This window comes from Lytechinus pictus, chromosome 9, assembly GCF_037042905.1.
Source record: "Lytechinus pictus isolate F3 Inbred chromosome 9, Lp3.0, whole genome shotgun sequence".
Classification (NCBI taxonomy): domain Eukaryota; kingdom Metazoa; phylum Echinodermata; class Echinoidea; order Temnopleuroida; family Toxopneustidae; genus Lytechinus; species Lytechinus pictus.
The window spans coordinates 5,167,133-5,185,801 of NC_087253.1; the positions used below are offsets into that span (position 1 = coordinate 5,167,133).

General features: G+C 32.9%; 1 protein-coding gene across 1 annotated transcript; it reads left to right on the forward strand.

The window, feature by feature from the left end:
* The first annotated feature begins 9,746 nt into the window (after positions 1-9,746).
* Positions 9,747-16,832, forward strand: LOC129259064 (uncharacterized). Its single transcript, XM_064104293.1, has 7 exons — positions 9,747-10,013; positions 10,845-10,964; positions 11,199-11,427; positions 12,410-12,543; positions 12,909-13,071; positions 13,527-13,667; positions 15,639-16,832. Exons 1-7 carry the CDS (start codon positions 9,765-9,767, stop codon positions 15,767-15,769), a joined length of 1,167 nt encoding a protein of 388 aa, XP_063960363.1. The 5' UTR covers positions 9,747-9,764; the 3' UTR covers positions 15,770-16,832.
* Positions 16,833-18,669: the final 1,837 nt, after the last annotated feature.

The window sequence follows — 18,669 nt, forward strand, 5'->3', positions numbered from 1 at the left end:
TGAACGTATTTTATTTCATTTGAAATATAACGCACCCTGATTTGTCAAAGGTGCTTTTTCTCACAATTTTTTTTCAAGTGCATAATTAAGATAGTCTTGAAGTCAAATGTGAAACAGTCATTGACGTAAAACAGTAAATCTTTTCAAAACGAACAAATTTTTGTTCATTTTCAATTCACAACAAAGAAATCAAATTCTTGGCATTTTTGTACCTAATTACCACAAATAGATCAGCGCTATTCCAATTCACTTTGATTTTTATGTTATATCAACCATCAATGTATTTTCATTGCTAACTTTAACATGCTTTAAGACCCCGATCTGTGATCTTAAGAAATTTTCTTTGATCTTTTCACCTTTACCTTGATCTGTAATCCTAAGTAATTTTCTTTTCATAACTTTGTCTTCACAATCACCTTTCATTCTCTAAACACCATCTACATTTTTTCACTCTGAATATCATGCGTCAAAACCTTATGTTTCACATTTGACCACACCTCTCAACATTTATTTCAATCTCCACACGACACAATGGGGAATAGAGAAACAATAAACTTCAGCTGAAGTAGATCAGAATAGGATACTTTTAATTCACAACATAATAAATAAATCATGACCTAATGGCAATTCTTCTTAAACATACATTATACCCCATCGACGGGGGGGGGGGGGAGTATTTCATCCTAATGTGACATACAATTAATTGAAAGTCACAAGATATAAATTTATCTAGTGGGAATGAAACAAGATATAAATTTATCTCATGGGTACACTACAAGATATAAATTTATCTCACTGGTATGCTACAAGATATAAATTTATCTCATGGGTACACTACAAGATATAAATTTATCCCATGTGTACACTACAAGATATAAATTTATCTAGTGGGAATGATACAAGATATAAATTTATCCCATGTGTACACTACAAGATATAAATTTATCTAGTGGGAATGATACAAGATATAAATTTATCCCATGTGTACCGCTACAAGATATAAATTTATCTCACTGGTATGCTACAAGATATAAATTTATCTAGTGGGAATGATACAAGATATAAATTTATATCATGGGTACACTACAAGATATAAATTTATCCCATGTGTACACTACAAGATATAAATTTATCTAGTGGGAATGATACAAGATATAAATTTATCTCATGGGTACACTACAAGATATAAATTTATCCCATGTGTACACTACAAGATATAAATTTATCTCATGGGTACACTACAAGATATAAATTTATCCCATGTGTACACTACAAGATATAAATTTATCCCATGTGTACGCTACAAGATATAAATTTATCTAGTGGGAATGATACAAGATATAAATTTATCTCATGGGTACACTACAAGATATAAATTTATCCCATGTGTACGCTACAAGATATAAATTTATCTAGTGGGAATGATACAAGATATAAATTTATCTCATGGGTACACTACAAGATATAAATTTATCTAGTTGGAATGATACAAGATATAAATTTATCTAGTGGGAATGATACAAGATATAAATTTATCTACTTGGAATGATACAAGATATAAATTTATCTAGTGGGAATGATACAAGATATAAATTTATCTAGTGGGAATGATACAGATATAAATCTATCTAGTTGGAATGATACAAGATATAAATTTATCTCATGGGTACTCTACAAGATATAAATTTATCTCATGTGTACGCTACAAGATATAAATTTATCTCGTGGGAATGATACAAGATATAAATTTATCTCACTGGTATGCTACAAGATATAAATTTATCTAGTGGGAATGATACAAGATATAAATTTATCTAGTTGGAATGATACAAGATATAAATTTATCTAGTGGGAATGATACAAGATATAAATTTATCTACTTGGAATGATACAAGATATAAATTTATCTAGTTGGAATGATACAAGATATAAATTTATCTAGTGGGAATGATACAAGATATAAATTTATCCCATGTGTACGCTACAAGATATAAATTTATCTCAAGTGTACGCTACAAGATATAAATTTATCTAGTGGGAATGATACAAGATATAAATTTATCTAGTGGGAATGATACAAGATATGAATTTATCTCATGGGTACACTACAAGATATAAATTTATCTAGTGGGAATGATACAAGATATAAATTTATCTAGTGGGAATGATACAGATATAAATTTATCTAGTTGGAATGATACAAGATATAAATTTATCTCATGGGTACTCTACAAGATATAAATTTATCTCATGTGTACGCTACAAGATATAAATTTATCCCATGTGTACGCTACAAGATATAAATTTAATAATTTATCCCATGTGTACGCTACAAGATATAAATTTATCCCATGTGTACGCTACAAGATATAAATTTATCTAATGGGAATGATACAGATATAAATTTATCTAGTTGGAATGATACAAGATATAAATTTATCTCATGGGTACTCTACAAGATATAAATTTATCTCATGTGTACGCTACAAGATATAAATTTATCTCGTGGGAATGATACAAGATATAAATTTATCTCACTGGTATGCTACAAGATATAAATTTATCTAGTGGGAATGATACAAGATATAAATTTATCTAGTTGGAATGATACAAGATATAAATTTATCTAGTGGGAATGATACAAGATATAAATTTATCTACTTGGAATGATACAAGATATAAATTTATCTAGTTGGAATGATACAAGATATAAATTTATCTAGTGGGAATGATACAAGATATAAATTTATCCCATGTGTACGCTACAAGATATAAATTTATCTCAAGTGTACGCTACAAGATATAAATTTATCTAGTGGGAATGATACAAGATATAAATTTATCTAGTGGGAATGATACAAGATATGAATTTATCTCATGGGTACACTACAAGATATAAATTTATCTAGTGGGAATGATACAAGATATAAATTTATCTAGTGGGAATGATACAGATATAAATTTATCTAGTTGGAATGATACAAGATATAAATTTATCTCATGGGTACTCTACAAGATATAAATTTATCTCATGTGTACGCTACAAGATATTAATTTATCCCATGTGTACGCTACAAGATATAAATTTAATAATTTATCCCATGTGTACGCTACAAGATATAAATTTATCCCATGTGTACGCTACAAGATATAAATTTATCTAATGGGAATGATACAAGATATAAATTTATCTAGTTGGAATGATACAAGATATAAATTTATCTAGTGGGAATGATACAGTACAAGATATAAATTTATCTAGTGGGAATGATACAAGATAAAAATTTATCCCATGTGTACGCTACAAGATATAAATTTATCTCATGTGTACGCTACAAGATATAAATTTATCCCATGTGTATGCTACAAGATATAAATTTATCTAGTGGGAATGATACAAGATATAAATTTATCTAGTGGGAATGATACAAGATAAAAATTTATCCCATGTGTACGCTACAAGATATAAATTTATCTAGTGGGAATGATACAAGATATAAATTTATCCCATGTGTACGCTACAAGATATAAATTTATCCCATGTGTACGCTACAAGATATAAATTTATCCCATGTGTACGCTACAAGATATAAATTTATCCCATGTGTACGCTACAAGATATAAATTTATCTAATGGGAATGATACAAGATATAAATTTATCTAGTTGGAATGATACAAGATATAAATTTATCTAGTGGGAATGATACAGTACAAGATATAAATTCATCTAGTGGGAATGATACAAGATAAAAATTTATCCCATGTGTACGCTACAAGATATAAATTTATCTCATGTGTACGCTACAAGATATAAATTTATCTAGTGGGAATGATACAAGATATAAATTTCTCTAGTGGGAATGATACAAGATATAAATTTATCCCATGTGTACGCTACAAGATATAAATTTATCCCATGTGTACGCTACAAGATATAAATTTATCTCACTGGTATGCATGTATCCAGTAGCTTACGCATCAAGAGCTATAACTGATGCAGAAACATGTAGAAAAAGATTGGAAAAGAACGCTTAGCTATCACAAACGGATGTGAAAAATTTCATCAATATATTTGTGGACAAAAGATAAAAGTTGAAACAGATCACAAGCCACTTATTCCATTGCTTGTTAAGTCATAGCATACGCATTCAAAAATTACTAATCAGAGTACAGAGATATGATCTCAAAGTTTCATATACACCTGGAAAGTACATGATCACTGCTGATACACTTTCACGAGCAGTAGATCCAAAAGCAGAATTGAATGACGAAACTCAAGAAGTTATCAGAGTCTGTGTAGATAAAACATGCAATGCCAGTAACATCAAAAAAAAGACAAGAAATTGTTGAAGAGACCAAAAAAGATGTAGTTCTTCAAGAGTTGCTAGCCACCATCAGAAATGGTTGGCCAGAAAGTAAGCAACAATGTCCAGCAAGAATAAAGCAGTACTGGAACATTCAAAGTGAACTCTCTGAAGCAGATGGAATCATCTTCAAATCATCTTGGAAGTTCCAACTTCCATGAGACGGTACATACTAAACCAAGTACACGAAGGTCGCTTAGGCATTGAAAATGTAAGAAACGTGCTAGGGAAGTAATCTATTGGCCCAGAATCAATGCAAACATAACTGAAATGGTCCAAAATTGTCCTTCATGCCTAATGTACAAACCAAAATAACAGGCTGAAAGCCTAAATCCTAATACCGTGCCCAATCGTCCTTGTGGAAAAAGTTGCCGTAGATCTATCACTTTGAACAAAATATATTATATGGTCGTCGTCAACTACTACTCACAATTCACTGAAGTATGTACTATGACTTCAATTACAAGCAAGGCCTTGATTAATCACATGAAAGTAATCTTTGCTCGTCACGGTACACCATGTGAACTGATGTCAGATAATGGTCCTCAATTTGCAAGCCAAGAATTCATAAGCTTTGCAAAAGAATGGGATTTTCACCACACCACATCAAACCACAATATCTTCAATTAAATGGCCTCGCAGAAAATACTGTGAAGATTGTCAAAAATCTCATACTGAAGTCACAGCACGCTGGACAAGGTATCCACAGAGCTTTACAAGTCTATCGAAGTTCACCAATAGCATGTGGAAAATCTCCAGCAGAACTGTAAAATCGTCTAGGTCGAACCTTCCCATGCTTGATACATTGCTCAATAACTAACAGATTGATACTAAATCTGTGAGGGGAAGAAAGGATGAGCAAAAGGTGAAGCAAAAAGAGCGATTCGATAAACATGCTCGAGACTTGCCAAAGCTAAGACCTGGAGATCATGTGATTCTCCAAGACATGGAAACTAATACCTTGTCACAACGTGGTATCATAAAGTCTGTCAGTAATCGTAACAGATCTTACCAAGTTGAGATAGCTACAGGCGAGATACGTCACAGAAACAGTCATCACTTCAGGCCAGATCCTAGACACCAAGCCGAGTCTACTCCACTACCAACACAGGATGACTTCGAGCTAGATGACAACACAGAAGCAGAACCAGTAACCGAAATTCGCGCATCTACGTAACCATCCCGAACAACCAGAAGTGGACGGGTCGTTAAACCGCCAGATCGTTCAAACTTGTAGAGGAAAGCGAACTAAACAGAAAAACTTTTGTGTTTGTTTTTGTAAATAGGCATATGAGTTCAAAGATAACTTTAAACACTGTAAATGGTTTGAACTCTAATACAACCCCATGATAACTGCATGATTGCATGTGCAAGATATGAATTTTCATGTTAAAGTTAATCAGCAATACAGGATTTAATTTATCGTTATCACAAAACTCAAAACAACAGATGTCTCTACTGGTTCAACGCATTGTCACATCATGAACAGCAATAAGGCAAAAGCAATTTTGTGTCTCGCCCGCTGAAAATAACCAGAAATATCATGATTTGCGAGGGCACGCAAGAGAATTATATCGAAACTTCATTGTGAAATGACTGGGATGGAAGAACACTTGTCATAAGAGCCTTGCACGTAAACTTTAATGTTGACCTCAAAATGACCTTTGACCTAACCATGTGACCTCCGACTGCAGCATAACATGCAGGTCCCCCAAGTCCATCTACCAACCAAGTTTGATTGAAAAGCGACCAACGGTTGTGGAGTTATGTGTCATTACAGGTTTGTGACGGACAGACGATGGACGAACGACAGACAACATTTGGATCCCTAAGTCTCGCCTTCACCTCTGGTGGGCGAGACAAAAATGAAATACATGAACTGTCATGTTTTTATATGTTGAAATATTTGAAAGGGGCAGAGTAATACCGTTGTAAGTGTACAGGTAATCTACCCTGTCACTCTGTAGTTTAAAAAGTATTATATATGTGTACATAAACCTCTTCAAAGAAAGGGAGGTGTGGTGATAACTGATAAAGGTCTGCAACAGTAGACTAAACTATGATATTACACATGACCACTCATAGAGAAAACGCTATGGCTGCTACTAAGATGACGGAGTAATGATTTGTTGTTGCAGAGAACCTAATAAATGTCTGTTGTAAATATGTTAAAAAGAACTGACTACTGGTCTATAATTATCTTCACCATAAGATACAACCAGTTACAAGGTATAAATTCATCTCAACAGCTATGGGTGTTTTAATGTATGAAAAATGTGTATGTTAGTAACAGGGAATGCTAGATGCTTTTTCCCTTATAGAATGCAGAGTTACATTAAGTGTCTCTATAGGGACACTTCATAGGACAATATGAGTGGGAACATTCATTAAAATATATCTTGATAATGACATAATTCATTTCAAAGCCTATATATACATGTATCTGTTTCTTTATTTATCCATCAAAACATTACATGTACATGCTATAGGCAACACAATCTTATTTTATTTCACCTGGCTTGCATAAAGTTGGTTTAGCCCTATAAGATATTGTGAGGACAAGATTTTCTGGTATAAATGAGATCTATGACCTTCAACCTATGACCCAGAGACTCTTAATATCTAATCAGTTCATTGTCTCCCCCTAAAGAATACATAAAAAGAAATTTCAAACTGAACCGTAAAGCAGTTCCAAAGTTATCGCGAGAATGAAAATGGAATTGTTAGATATAGATGTAGACATGTAGAGATGTTCAGACGGACGACCCAAGAAACATAATGTAGCATATCATATCCTCCAGTACTACGAGTATAGTTCTTCATGTTTTTCTCGAAGTTGGCGCTGCACTTCCTGGGGAAGCTTGTCTGTTCCAGTGAGATGAAATGGATGTGTGATAGTACTTGCCGATGGAATGGTCTGAATGTATGGTTCTTGTCCTTTTCTACCTCTGCGATACAATGGGGTCCATGTCGATGTTGCTGTCCCTGAAAACCAGTGTAATGTGATGCTTTCCTGCTCAATTGCGGTGACTTTCCCGACTTGTGGCCATTCATGCCTGTATTCCCTTAGATAGACCCCAATCATACATTCAATTCTCAATTGAGGAGGAACCCTCTCAGGCCGTTGCTTAGGACCGATGTTAACCTGGTAAAGACACAACACAGAAAAGGAAAATCATTACTTCATGTCCAAATAATTTTTTAAAATATGATATTTAATAATATTTTGAATTGGCAAAATATTTCAAATGTTTGTAATAAAACTGCTCTTTATAAAATAAACCTTTATAAATGAGAATAGCCTCTCATAAACAAGTTTGAAATCTGACAGTACACGTACATGTATCAACCACATTAAGCAATATTTTTTTCTTTTGAGAGAGTATAACAATTATGCATTTGAAAACATGAACATAATTACAATGATTTATATTTCCTTTCTAAACAAGCTTGAATACATGCACCTTGAATTTTGAGTTCATGATCCCTAAATCTGATCATTTCCCTTCCCACATAATATTTTGTATCTTCCAAAGTACAAGTCCAGTAAGTATCATAATTATTGTGTCTACCCTAAACTGTGGTGACTTTGGACAGGGGGTTTACTTTGAACAGTTTTAATATCATTGACATATTTTTGTTGATGCTTTTTAAGAAAATATTTTTTTCGTGTTATGATTTAACCTTTTACATATTTTGCATACAAGAACAATTTCAGAACCCTGCCTCCCACCCCCATAAAAAAAAAATATTGATAAATAAATACATTAAGGTCAACGTGGTTTACGGTAAATACAATTCAGTTAATGGATCCATCTAGGAGAGCAGCTAGGGGATGTGCGCTTTGTCTCTATTTTTAGAGCCAGCCATTCAACATGTGCATATTAATGTTTTAAAAAAAACAGTAATTCACCCTTTTATAACTTTTTAAGAAATTCTAAAAATGAATGAACAATGAAATACGTTAGAAATAGATATTGATTTGGATTTTATTTAATGTGTTCTTTTAGACAAATAAAAGAATAGTTACAGCATTATAAAGTATTTTCTAAATTAAACAAAAATGTAGCCACAAGTTTGGAGGAAATAAACTTACAGGAACAATGGGTGCCTGCTCATCATTTGAGAAAGCCATATCATTCTCCTCTCCATTTTCAGGTCGTTGTTGTATTGAAGCTTGTGAGTCCTTGCCCATGAGAATGTCCAGCAGCATCCAAGTGTCATTTAAGTTGTTGTCTAGAAGGAAGACAGAAAGTGTCATTTCAAAATACAGTTTCAATTTCGTTTAGTATGTTCCCTGATTATTTTAATGGTATAACAATTTAAGCATATCTCATTATGTGTGTAAGGCCAAGAAAATGATAAAAAGTGAACTCCTGTACATGTAATGTATACAAATACTTGATATAATCAGAGAAATGAGAAACACATGCATACTAGACTATTTACTAAGTAAATATATGATTTTGTAAATTAGAAACCACATGTGCATTAAAATTAAAATATCTAACATTAAAATCACTTTTGCATCTACTGATCAAAATCTATTGTTTTGCCATTCATCTTTTTATACAATATCTGTCCAAAGATGCTCTTGGCATCTTAAACCTAAAAAGACTGGTCTATTTGAAATGTATTGAGAACTAGGGGGCCATGATGCCCCCCCCCCCCTTCATTTGCCACTTGCGTGATCACGCCGGACTTTGGCACGCACATACCTTACCACATAAACTACAAGATAGTATTTTAAAAATTCTGAAAATAATTGTTTTATGCAAATTTATTCATGAAAAATATTATTTGCATATTTAACACTCAATTTCACTTCAAAATGAGCCATTTTCGGCATGTCTCGTAAAAAGTCATGTGACGTTGCAATGCTATACCCATATGTTGCGAATTTGGTCTCAAAAGTTGAACAAGACTTCAAAAGAAAGAGTCATAAAATTTTGCAGCACTATTTTTATGCGGAAATATTGCGCAAAGAAGAAGGGTTAACCTAAATAGAATGGGCTATTTCGACGCCTAAGAAGACGGGGGGGCATTCAGCCCCCCCTTATGATCTTGGCCGTCGACTGCGACGAAAATTGGCACGCAGGTTACCCATGGCATTATCTACAAAACTATAATATCAAATTCTGCAAAAAATCTCATTGCTCATTAATTATGCTAATTTATGCATAAAATCATAATTTTGCTCTAATTAATAAAATAATGCCCCTAAAATGCTAATTTTTGTTTCACATACTCTAGATAGGCATCTGATCAAATTTATTGTTTTAAAATTCAACATCACATCTATTTTCTTATGTATTCTATTGTTTTCTTAATTTCTTACATGTATGTATTTTTTTTTTCTCAATGAATATTGCACTAGGTTTGCTCACTACAAGAGATGCATGGTCAACGTTCATGCTGGACTTAGTGAGGTTGAGGCTCTGGAAGTGGGTGCTACTTTTCAGCAACACCAAAGTCTGTTAAGAGATGAAGTTCCAGACCTTGAAGGAAAGGTGAAGATGTGTCGTAGGCTTTTATTCACATTGCACGACTTAGATGAAGATTTGGATGAACCACCGTCTACTGTCAAAGATGATTGGAGGAAGCAGGCTGCTGCTGCTCTTGGTTGCATGTCATCACCATCTGTTGATGTGAGTTCTTTTTTATCATGTAGAGAAATTAATTGAAAAAAATGCAATGTAAAAGTAATTAAAATAAAAACCTCTCAGTCTATAAAAGGTTATCATGTATTAAATGTCGCATATTTTTTTTTCTTAATATCATGTAGTTCATGTGACAAATGTGAGGCCCGAATATACAAAGGTGGTTTTGAAAGCCACGGTAGAGTCCATGGTTTATGTAGATTTCCTGTATAAATTACGCTTAATTTAGCGTGTATCGGGCACTTGTATAACAAAATCCAATGGTGATGCACACTTCAAGTTGATACCTGTTACCATGTTTACATATGCTATTTTATTCATGAGTCCACTGTTTGAAGAGTGGACTCATTATTCGAAACAGTAGACCTATGCATAAAATATAGCATGGATAACCATGGCAACAGGCATCAATTTGGCGTACTCTGGAAAAGTGCGCATAAGCATTGGACATTTTTTTTAAAATATACGTGGTAGAATAAGCGTAATTTATACAGGAAATCTGCATAAACCATGGACTCAACCGTGGGTTTTCAAAACCACCTTTGTGAATTCGGGTCTTTAAGTATGATTAGTAGACCTAAGTTACATTCTTTGTTTACAAGCAAATTAAAACTATGATAATTTGAATATGTGAACAGATTGTCTTATTCTTATTATTGGTATAGTTTTTGAAAATAATAACCAAAGAATAAAATATCATAACTCACTAAAACAAAATTCCAGCCCTTACCAAACAAGTACATATTCTTTTTTTTTAGAGGATATTTAATGCAGTAAATTGTGACATTAATATAGTTTTATGTTTCATTTTGGCTACAGGGAAGGAAGCCGCTGGAACCATTATTTCAGCTCGCTCTTTACAGCAGACGCTGTTACTCCAAGTTAACAAGGCTGTTTGCGATTCATTTGGAGAACACGGGGAAACCAATGAAGATATCTGTAAGTTCATGAGGCAATTAGATGATTTCACTTTGTCACTAGAGACTAAAATTTCTGAAAGTACAATCTTTTATGTTGTAATTAGTAAACTTTTTTACCTTGGTCAACCTTGGGGGTAATCTAAGGATTTTCTTGTTGATTCAATAATCTCTCGTGAATTCACAATTGATAACACTGTAACAGTTGTAACAGTATAAATTATTTCTTTTCTTTGTATGTGTTTTTGTCTGTTAGATGTTCTTACAGCTGCAAGGAATGAAGGAAAGTGAGCGTTTCAACCTCTTGTCGAGACTGGTGGCTGGAGAGCTGCAGCCGAAAGAAATAAAGGGGGAGGCCCTTAAGATAAAGCGTATGGCACTACTCCGACAAACGATGAAGACACTTACTAAATCAAAAACCTGGGAAGAGTGTGTGGAGCACTATCCAGTGCATACTCAAGACTCAGCACTAGAGCAGTTTCTTGGTAGGTTAAATGCAATGGTACTTGCATGTATTCTATAAATAGTTGAAAAATTGTTAAAGCTCAGGATCAGTGGCAAAAGTATAATCGGAAGGTAAAATGAATGAAAATGAGTACATGTAGGGATTCTCCGGGCTGGATATACTCATTAATCAATAGAGTAAAATTCACAGAACAAAATGCTGAAAATTGTTTCAAAATCGGATAACAAATAAAGTTATTGAATTTAAAAGATTTGCATTATTCTCATGAAACCGTTCTAGGCATGTCTTCATTAATATACATTAGGTCTTAGTGCTGATGATATCCCCACTTTTTCTTTTGTATTTCATTATATGAAATTAGGTTTATTCAAAATATTTCTACCAAGAACTAAAACAACAACTGATTAAGTGCATAAGTTATATCTTGCTGCAACTTTTTTCATCATAATGGAACACATCATTTACGCATTTATAGAAAATGAAACAATTGTGATTTCATGTAATAGCATGAAAAAGGGAAAGTCAAGTGGGGATGTGACATCAGCCTACTTATTGAATATTCATGAAGACATGTCGACTCTAGAACTGTTTTACCAGAAGATTGCAAACCTTTAATATTCAGTAAGTTTGTTTTCGATCGAATTTTCAGCATTTTGCTCTGTGAATTTTACTCTAATTGATATGTAAATATCTTCAGCCCTCAGTATCTCTTTAAATAAAGTAACATTGTTGATCCTTAATGTACTTAAACAGATAAATGTCTGGCACTATGTGGTATTCCATTGATGCTTGATGTGATTGCAATGTCACGTTACATTATTCTTATGCTAAGGCCACAGTCATTGAGTTGGCTTTGGGTGGGAGGGTCTGCGACACAAATGAGGTCATTATAAGCAGATGTTAGCATTACTTGCTCTGACTTGAAAGAAAGTAGAACTTAGATTAATTTTATGTCACATACTCATTTCTTGCACTGAGTCAGTATCAATGTTTTTTTTCAGGAAAGGACATGAGGAAGTCAGTTCCACAGGAGTTTGTGGATTACATCCGAGAGGCGGAGGAGACTATGGCAGGAGATTGTACAAGTTTAGAAGAGCTACAGACGAGTCCTGTCGTTCTGACTGTAATCGAAGCAGTGAGCAATTGTTTTAATGATCTTGTCCAATAAACACACAAATTCAGAACAAGTGTAAAGTGCTTCCTGGCTCGCAGTACTATACAAGAATCATTGTCCTGGTCACACCCCCTCCCAAAAAAAAAAACACCCTAAACATTGGATAGGTATTCAGTATTGAACACTTTTTAAGGAATTAAATGATTTATAACAACTTGATAATTTTGATGACAGTTATGGTGTCTATTCAGTTTTGATTCCAAGATGCACAAAGAAATTAATACTTTTGCAGCCAACCACATTCCATTACCCCTCTCCACTCCTAAATCATGAAATATTGTATTATTTTAATTTTTCTCTTTTTTTTTTGCTTTTTCCTATCATAGAAATCAACAAAGAGATTCAAACAACACGTAAAGGTGAGAGGAGCAACACGTCAACTTGCAGCATTGACCAACAATATTACAACCGCTGCTGAGTGGATCTCACATATGAGAAGAAGTGGTTTTAGGATAATTTCAGAATCAGTTGTTGTAAACGATTCAAATGGTAAATAAGTCTGATATATTTTTAGAAATAAGTTAATGCATACTCATTTTACATACATGTATTTTTATGAAATCAAAACATTCTGTTGCAGTAGTGAAGAATACTATGTCCCTTGTTAGTTATGGTGTATTTGAAATTCTCTATTTATGATTATGATAACTATGGAATAATGAGAAATGCCTACTTGCACAATTTTTCTGTTCAAAGAATTCACAATACATATTATTTGAAATAAGAGTATCCCATGTGAAACACTGCACTGTTTGATTTAAAAGCCAATGTGTTAAGTTTGCATTTTGGCAAGGCCAAAGCTAAGGCCATGTCTGTGAATATTCCCAATTTTTTTTCTTACAAGTTTCTTATATGTGTTGCAATTCAAGACCTGCTTTTTTGGTCTTAACAGCATTGTCTGCATAATTGTACAAATTATACAGGTACTATTTCTTCCCATACAGCTCGGCATTTGATTGTAGGGGGAGGACAACAGGATGTGCCTGGTCTCCCAAAGGTTATACAGGAGAGTTCATGTTACCGAATACTCCTGGAGACCTACACCAAACCACAGGATGAAGTTGTATGTTTCGTCCAAAATACAGGTGAGTTACCACTCTAAAACAAAATTTTGGTGGATTTCAGTCATGCAATAGACCAAGTTGTCATAGAGGTCTGATATGAGATATATATATATATATATATATATATATGTGTGAAGTAACACATGTACTACAGCTTTGGCAACTCTTTTATTTAAATATTGTGTGAAAGAAATGGATGAAGAGAACAATGGTAGGCGTAGCTTAAATCAAGGTTCCCCAGAGCTATCTACCCTTTTGAAAAATTTGTAATGCCGAAAATTGTCTCTGCCCGGAATCTTACCCGGGCCCCCAGCTTTGAACACCGGTGCCTTAACCACTAGACCACAGAGACGGGTTAGTGGCTAGGGCGACCCTGATCAGATTGACCGTCAGATAGACAGATTTCGACAAAGGAAATTATGATTGGTATGGTGTCGAAAATCTGTCTATCTGATGGTCAATCGGATCGGGGTCGCCCTAGCCACTAATCCGTCTCTGTGGTCTAGTGGTTAAGGCACTGGCGTTCAAAGCTGATTCCCAGCAGAGACATTTTTCGGCATCACCAATTTTTTCAAAGGGTAGATAGCTCTGGGGAACCTTGATTTAACCCTAAATCTCCCAGGGTATTTTGATTCTTGTCATTCCGCCCCCCCCCCCTAGGATCTCGGCCGCCGATCGCGCGAGCGATGCAAAAATTTGCACTCTGGTAGCGGGTGATGTAAAGGCTGTATGGTAAAATTTTCCAAAATAATGAGATTTTATTTTATATGAATTAATTATGCTAATTTATGCATAAATCATACTTTTTGCTCTAATTCACTAAATAAAGCTCCTAGAATGCTAATTTTTGGTAAAAATATTCTTTGTAGCATTCTTAACAATCGCAATTCAAAAAAACTTCGGTTTGGAAATAAATTTCTTACATATTTTATTGTTTTATGAATTTCTTATGTATTTCTTTGTTTTTTTTTTAATTTTTTGTTTTTTATTGTTTTTTCGATGGAAATCGTTGCAGACTTAATTCTAATCAAGAACAAGGCAAAATTAATTAAGTTTAATCAGTAAAAGTAGAAATAATGATACATTTATGAATTTTGGCTAAATACACAATTTGCATTGGATTTGTACATGAAATCACGTTTATGAGCAATTTGGGGTCTGACATGCACTTACATAATGTTGCGTAATGTCGTAACCGCGTACCTGGGCGTCACAAATTTGGTCTCAAAATTTGCGTGAGACTTGAAAGTAAAAAGTCGGTGATCGGCGAGGTCAAAAAATTTCGCGCAGCAGATATATCGCGAAAATTGTCGAGGGGGGGCATAATGCCCCCCCCCCCCCGGAGAATTAGGGTTAAGCTACGCCTACCATTGTTCCCTTCATCCATTTCTTTCACTATATATATATATGTATATATATATATAAATATGTATATATATATATACAGTATATACATATTTATTTATTCTTGTAGAAAATTAATATATTCGGTAAGGGGGGGGGGCTGAAACTTGTTTGTTTTAGATTTGTAAAAGAAAGCTGTTATCGCATTGTATTTTTCAAGACATTTTCTTTGGAAAACAAATTCACAAATAGTTACACCAGATTATTAGTCTAAAACATTAGGGACGGTTTTATATCTCCATGTCAGACTAAAAAACACAATTTTGGGTTAAATTTGTAAATATGTTTTTCAGCTTGCATTATATAGGTGCAATTTCTTTGCTTTTATTGACCAGTCGATATTATGCTGTTTACAATTAGGAAAGTTATGGTGTGCATGATAAATAATGGAATATTGATTAGAGATTGGGATACAACCAAATATATTGTAATTTGATTTTGATATCGCATTTCCAGTTATTTTGTTGAGAATACTACTAATTGGAAAATATAGAAATAATGCTTATTTTAAGATTCATATATTCAAAAGAAAAATGTGAATCCTATTATCATAATTAATAAAAGTGCACTTTCTTTATTGCTTTCCAGGTACTTTTGAGGAGGAAGCAAAATCAATGGAGAGAGTGTCGAGGAGGCTCTGTTGGTTCCTTGGAGACTCAAGTCGAGAAGAATCCCTTCCTTCAAGTTCTAGTTCAGATGACTATGAATTTATTGAATAATTATAACTACCAGGTAGTCAGGGGCGAGTTTTCGCTTGTCATGCATGCTCATTGTTTTGAAAGTTAGCATGATTTTACAGACATTTGACCATTGATTCTTTAAACCATGAAAAACATAATTAGCCTCAAATTAGGTGTAGAATCCAAGGTTTTTGAGAAGCTTCTGTCCATACTTTTAATAGCGGTCAATTTCATTTTCAGGCACTAGTCTTATGAAGACACATCTTAACAACCAGTTTAGATGCTCAGGAATGCTTTTTATGGGACAATGACATGAATTCAGACCATTCCAGTTACATGTATTTTCATGCATTAGAAAAAACTTGTTATGTGTATATGTTTGCATGTATTTATCCTTTTATTACCAAAGTATGAGATAGGTTTATATCTTGTAGCATACCATTGAGATAAATTTATATCTTGTAGCGTACCCATGTGATAAATTTATATCTTGTAGCGAACACATGGGATAAATTTATTTCTTGTAGTGTACCCATGAGATAAATTTATATCTTGTATCATTCCCACAAGTAGATTTATATCTTGTATCATTCCAACTAGATAAATTTATACCTTGTAGTGTACCCATGAGATAAATTTATATCTTGTAGTGTACCCATGAGATAAATTCATATCTTGTATCATTCCCACTAGATAAATTTATATCTTGTATCATTCCCACTAGATAAATTTATATCTTGTCGTGTACCCATGATATAAATTTATATCTTGTAGCGGTACACATGGGATAAATTTATATCTTGTATCATTCCCACTAGATAAATTTATATCTTGTAGCGTACCCACTAGATAAATTTATATCTTGTAGCGTACACATGGGATAAATTTATATCTTGTAGTGTACACATGGGATAAATTTATATCTTGTATCATTCCCACTAGATAAATTTATATCTTGTATCATACCCACGAGATAAATTTATATCTTGTATCATTCCCACTAGATAAATTTATATCTTGTATCATTCCAACTAGATAAATTTATATCTTGTATCATTCCCACTAGATAAATTTATATCTTGTATCATTCCCACTAGATAAATTTATATCTTGTAGTGTACCCATGAGATACATTTATATCTTGTATCATTCCCACAAGATAAATTTATATCTTGTATCATTCCAACTAGATAAATTTATACCTTGTAGTGTACCCATGAGATAAATTTATATCTTGTAGTGTACCCATGAGATAAATTTATATCTTGTATCATTCCCACTAGATAAATTTATATCTTGTATCATTCCCACTAGATAAATTTATATCTTGTCGTGTACCCATGATATAAATTTATATCTTGTAGCGGTACACATGGGATAAATTTATATCTTGTATCATTCCCACTAGATAAATTTATATCTTGTAGCGTACCCACTAGATAAATTTATATCTTGTAGTGTACACATGGGATAAATTTATATCTTGTAGTGTCCCCATGAGATAAATTTATATCTTGTGTCATTCCCACTAGATAAATTTATATCTTGTATCATTCCCACTAGATAAATTTATATCTTGTATCATTCCCACTAGATAAATTTATATCTTGTATCATTCCAACTAGATAAATTTATATCTTGTATCATTCCCACTAGATAAATTTATATCTTGTATCATTCCCACTAGATAAATTTATATCTTGTAGTGTACCCATGAGATAAATTTATATCTTGTAGCGTACACATGAGATAAATTTATATCTTGTAGCGTACACATGAGATAAATTTATATCTTGTAGAGTACCCATGAGATAAATTTATATCTTTTAGCGTACACATAGGATAAATTTATATCTTGTAGTGTACCCATGAGATAAATTTATATCTTGTATCATTCCCATAAGATAAATTTATATCTTGTATCATTCCAACTAGATAAATTTATACCTTGTAGTGTACCCATGAGATAAATTTTTATCTTGTAGTGTACCCATGAGATAAATTTATATCTTGTATCATTCCCACTAGATAAATTTATATCTTGTATCATTCCCACTAGATAAATTTATATCTTGTATCATTCCAACTAGATAAATTTATATCTTGTATCATTCCCACTAGATAAATTTATATCTTGTATCATTCCCACTAGATAAATTTATATCTTGTAGTGTACCCATGAGATAAATTTATATCTTGTAGCGTACACATGAGATAAATTTATATCTTGTAGCGTACACATGAGATAAATTTATATCTTGTAGAGTACCCATGAGATAAATTTATATCTTTTAGCGTACACATAGGATAAATTTATATCTTGTAGTGTACCCATGAGATAAATTTATATCTTGTATCATTCCCATAAGATAAATTTATATCTTGTATCATTCCAACTAGATAAATTTATATCTTGTAGCGTACCCACTAGATAAATTTATATCTTGTAGCGTACACATGAGATAAATTTATATCTTGTAGTGTACACATGGGATAAATTTATATCTTGTATCATTCCCACTAGATAAATTTATATCTTGTATCATTCCCACTAGATAAATTTATATCTTGTAGTGTACCCATGAGATAAATTCATATCTTGTATCATTCCCCCTAGATAAATTTATATCTTGTATCATTCCCCCTAGATAAATTTATATCTTGTATCATTCCCCCTAGATAAATTCATATCTTGTATCATTCCCACTAGATAAATTTATATCTTGTAGTGTACCAATGAGATAAATTTATATCTTGTATCATTCCCACTAGATAAATTTATATCTTGTAGTGTACCCATGATATAAATTTATATCTTGTAGCGGTACACATGGGATAAATTTATATCTTGTATCATTCCCACTAGATAAATTTATATCTTGTAGCGTACCCACTAGATAAATTTATATCTTGTAGCGTACACATGAGATAAATTTATA

What these genes read in the sequence shown, in the direction of transcription:
- LOC129259064 (XM_064104293.1), top strand. Translation starts at nt 9,765, where the DNA reads ATGGTCAACGTTCATGCTGGACTTAGTGAGGTTGAGGCTCTGGAAGTG. An exon ending in TGTCATCACCATCTGTTGAT is followed by an intron (nt 10,014 to 10,844) that starts GTGAGTTCTTTT and finishes TTTTGGCTACAG; the next exon opens with GGAAGGAAGCCGCTGGAACC. An exon ending in AGCACTAGAGCAGTTTCTTG is followed by an intron (nt 11,428 to 12,409) that starts GTAGGTTAAATG and finishes GTTTTTTTTCAG; the next exon opens with GAAAGGACATGAGGAAGTCA.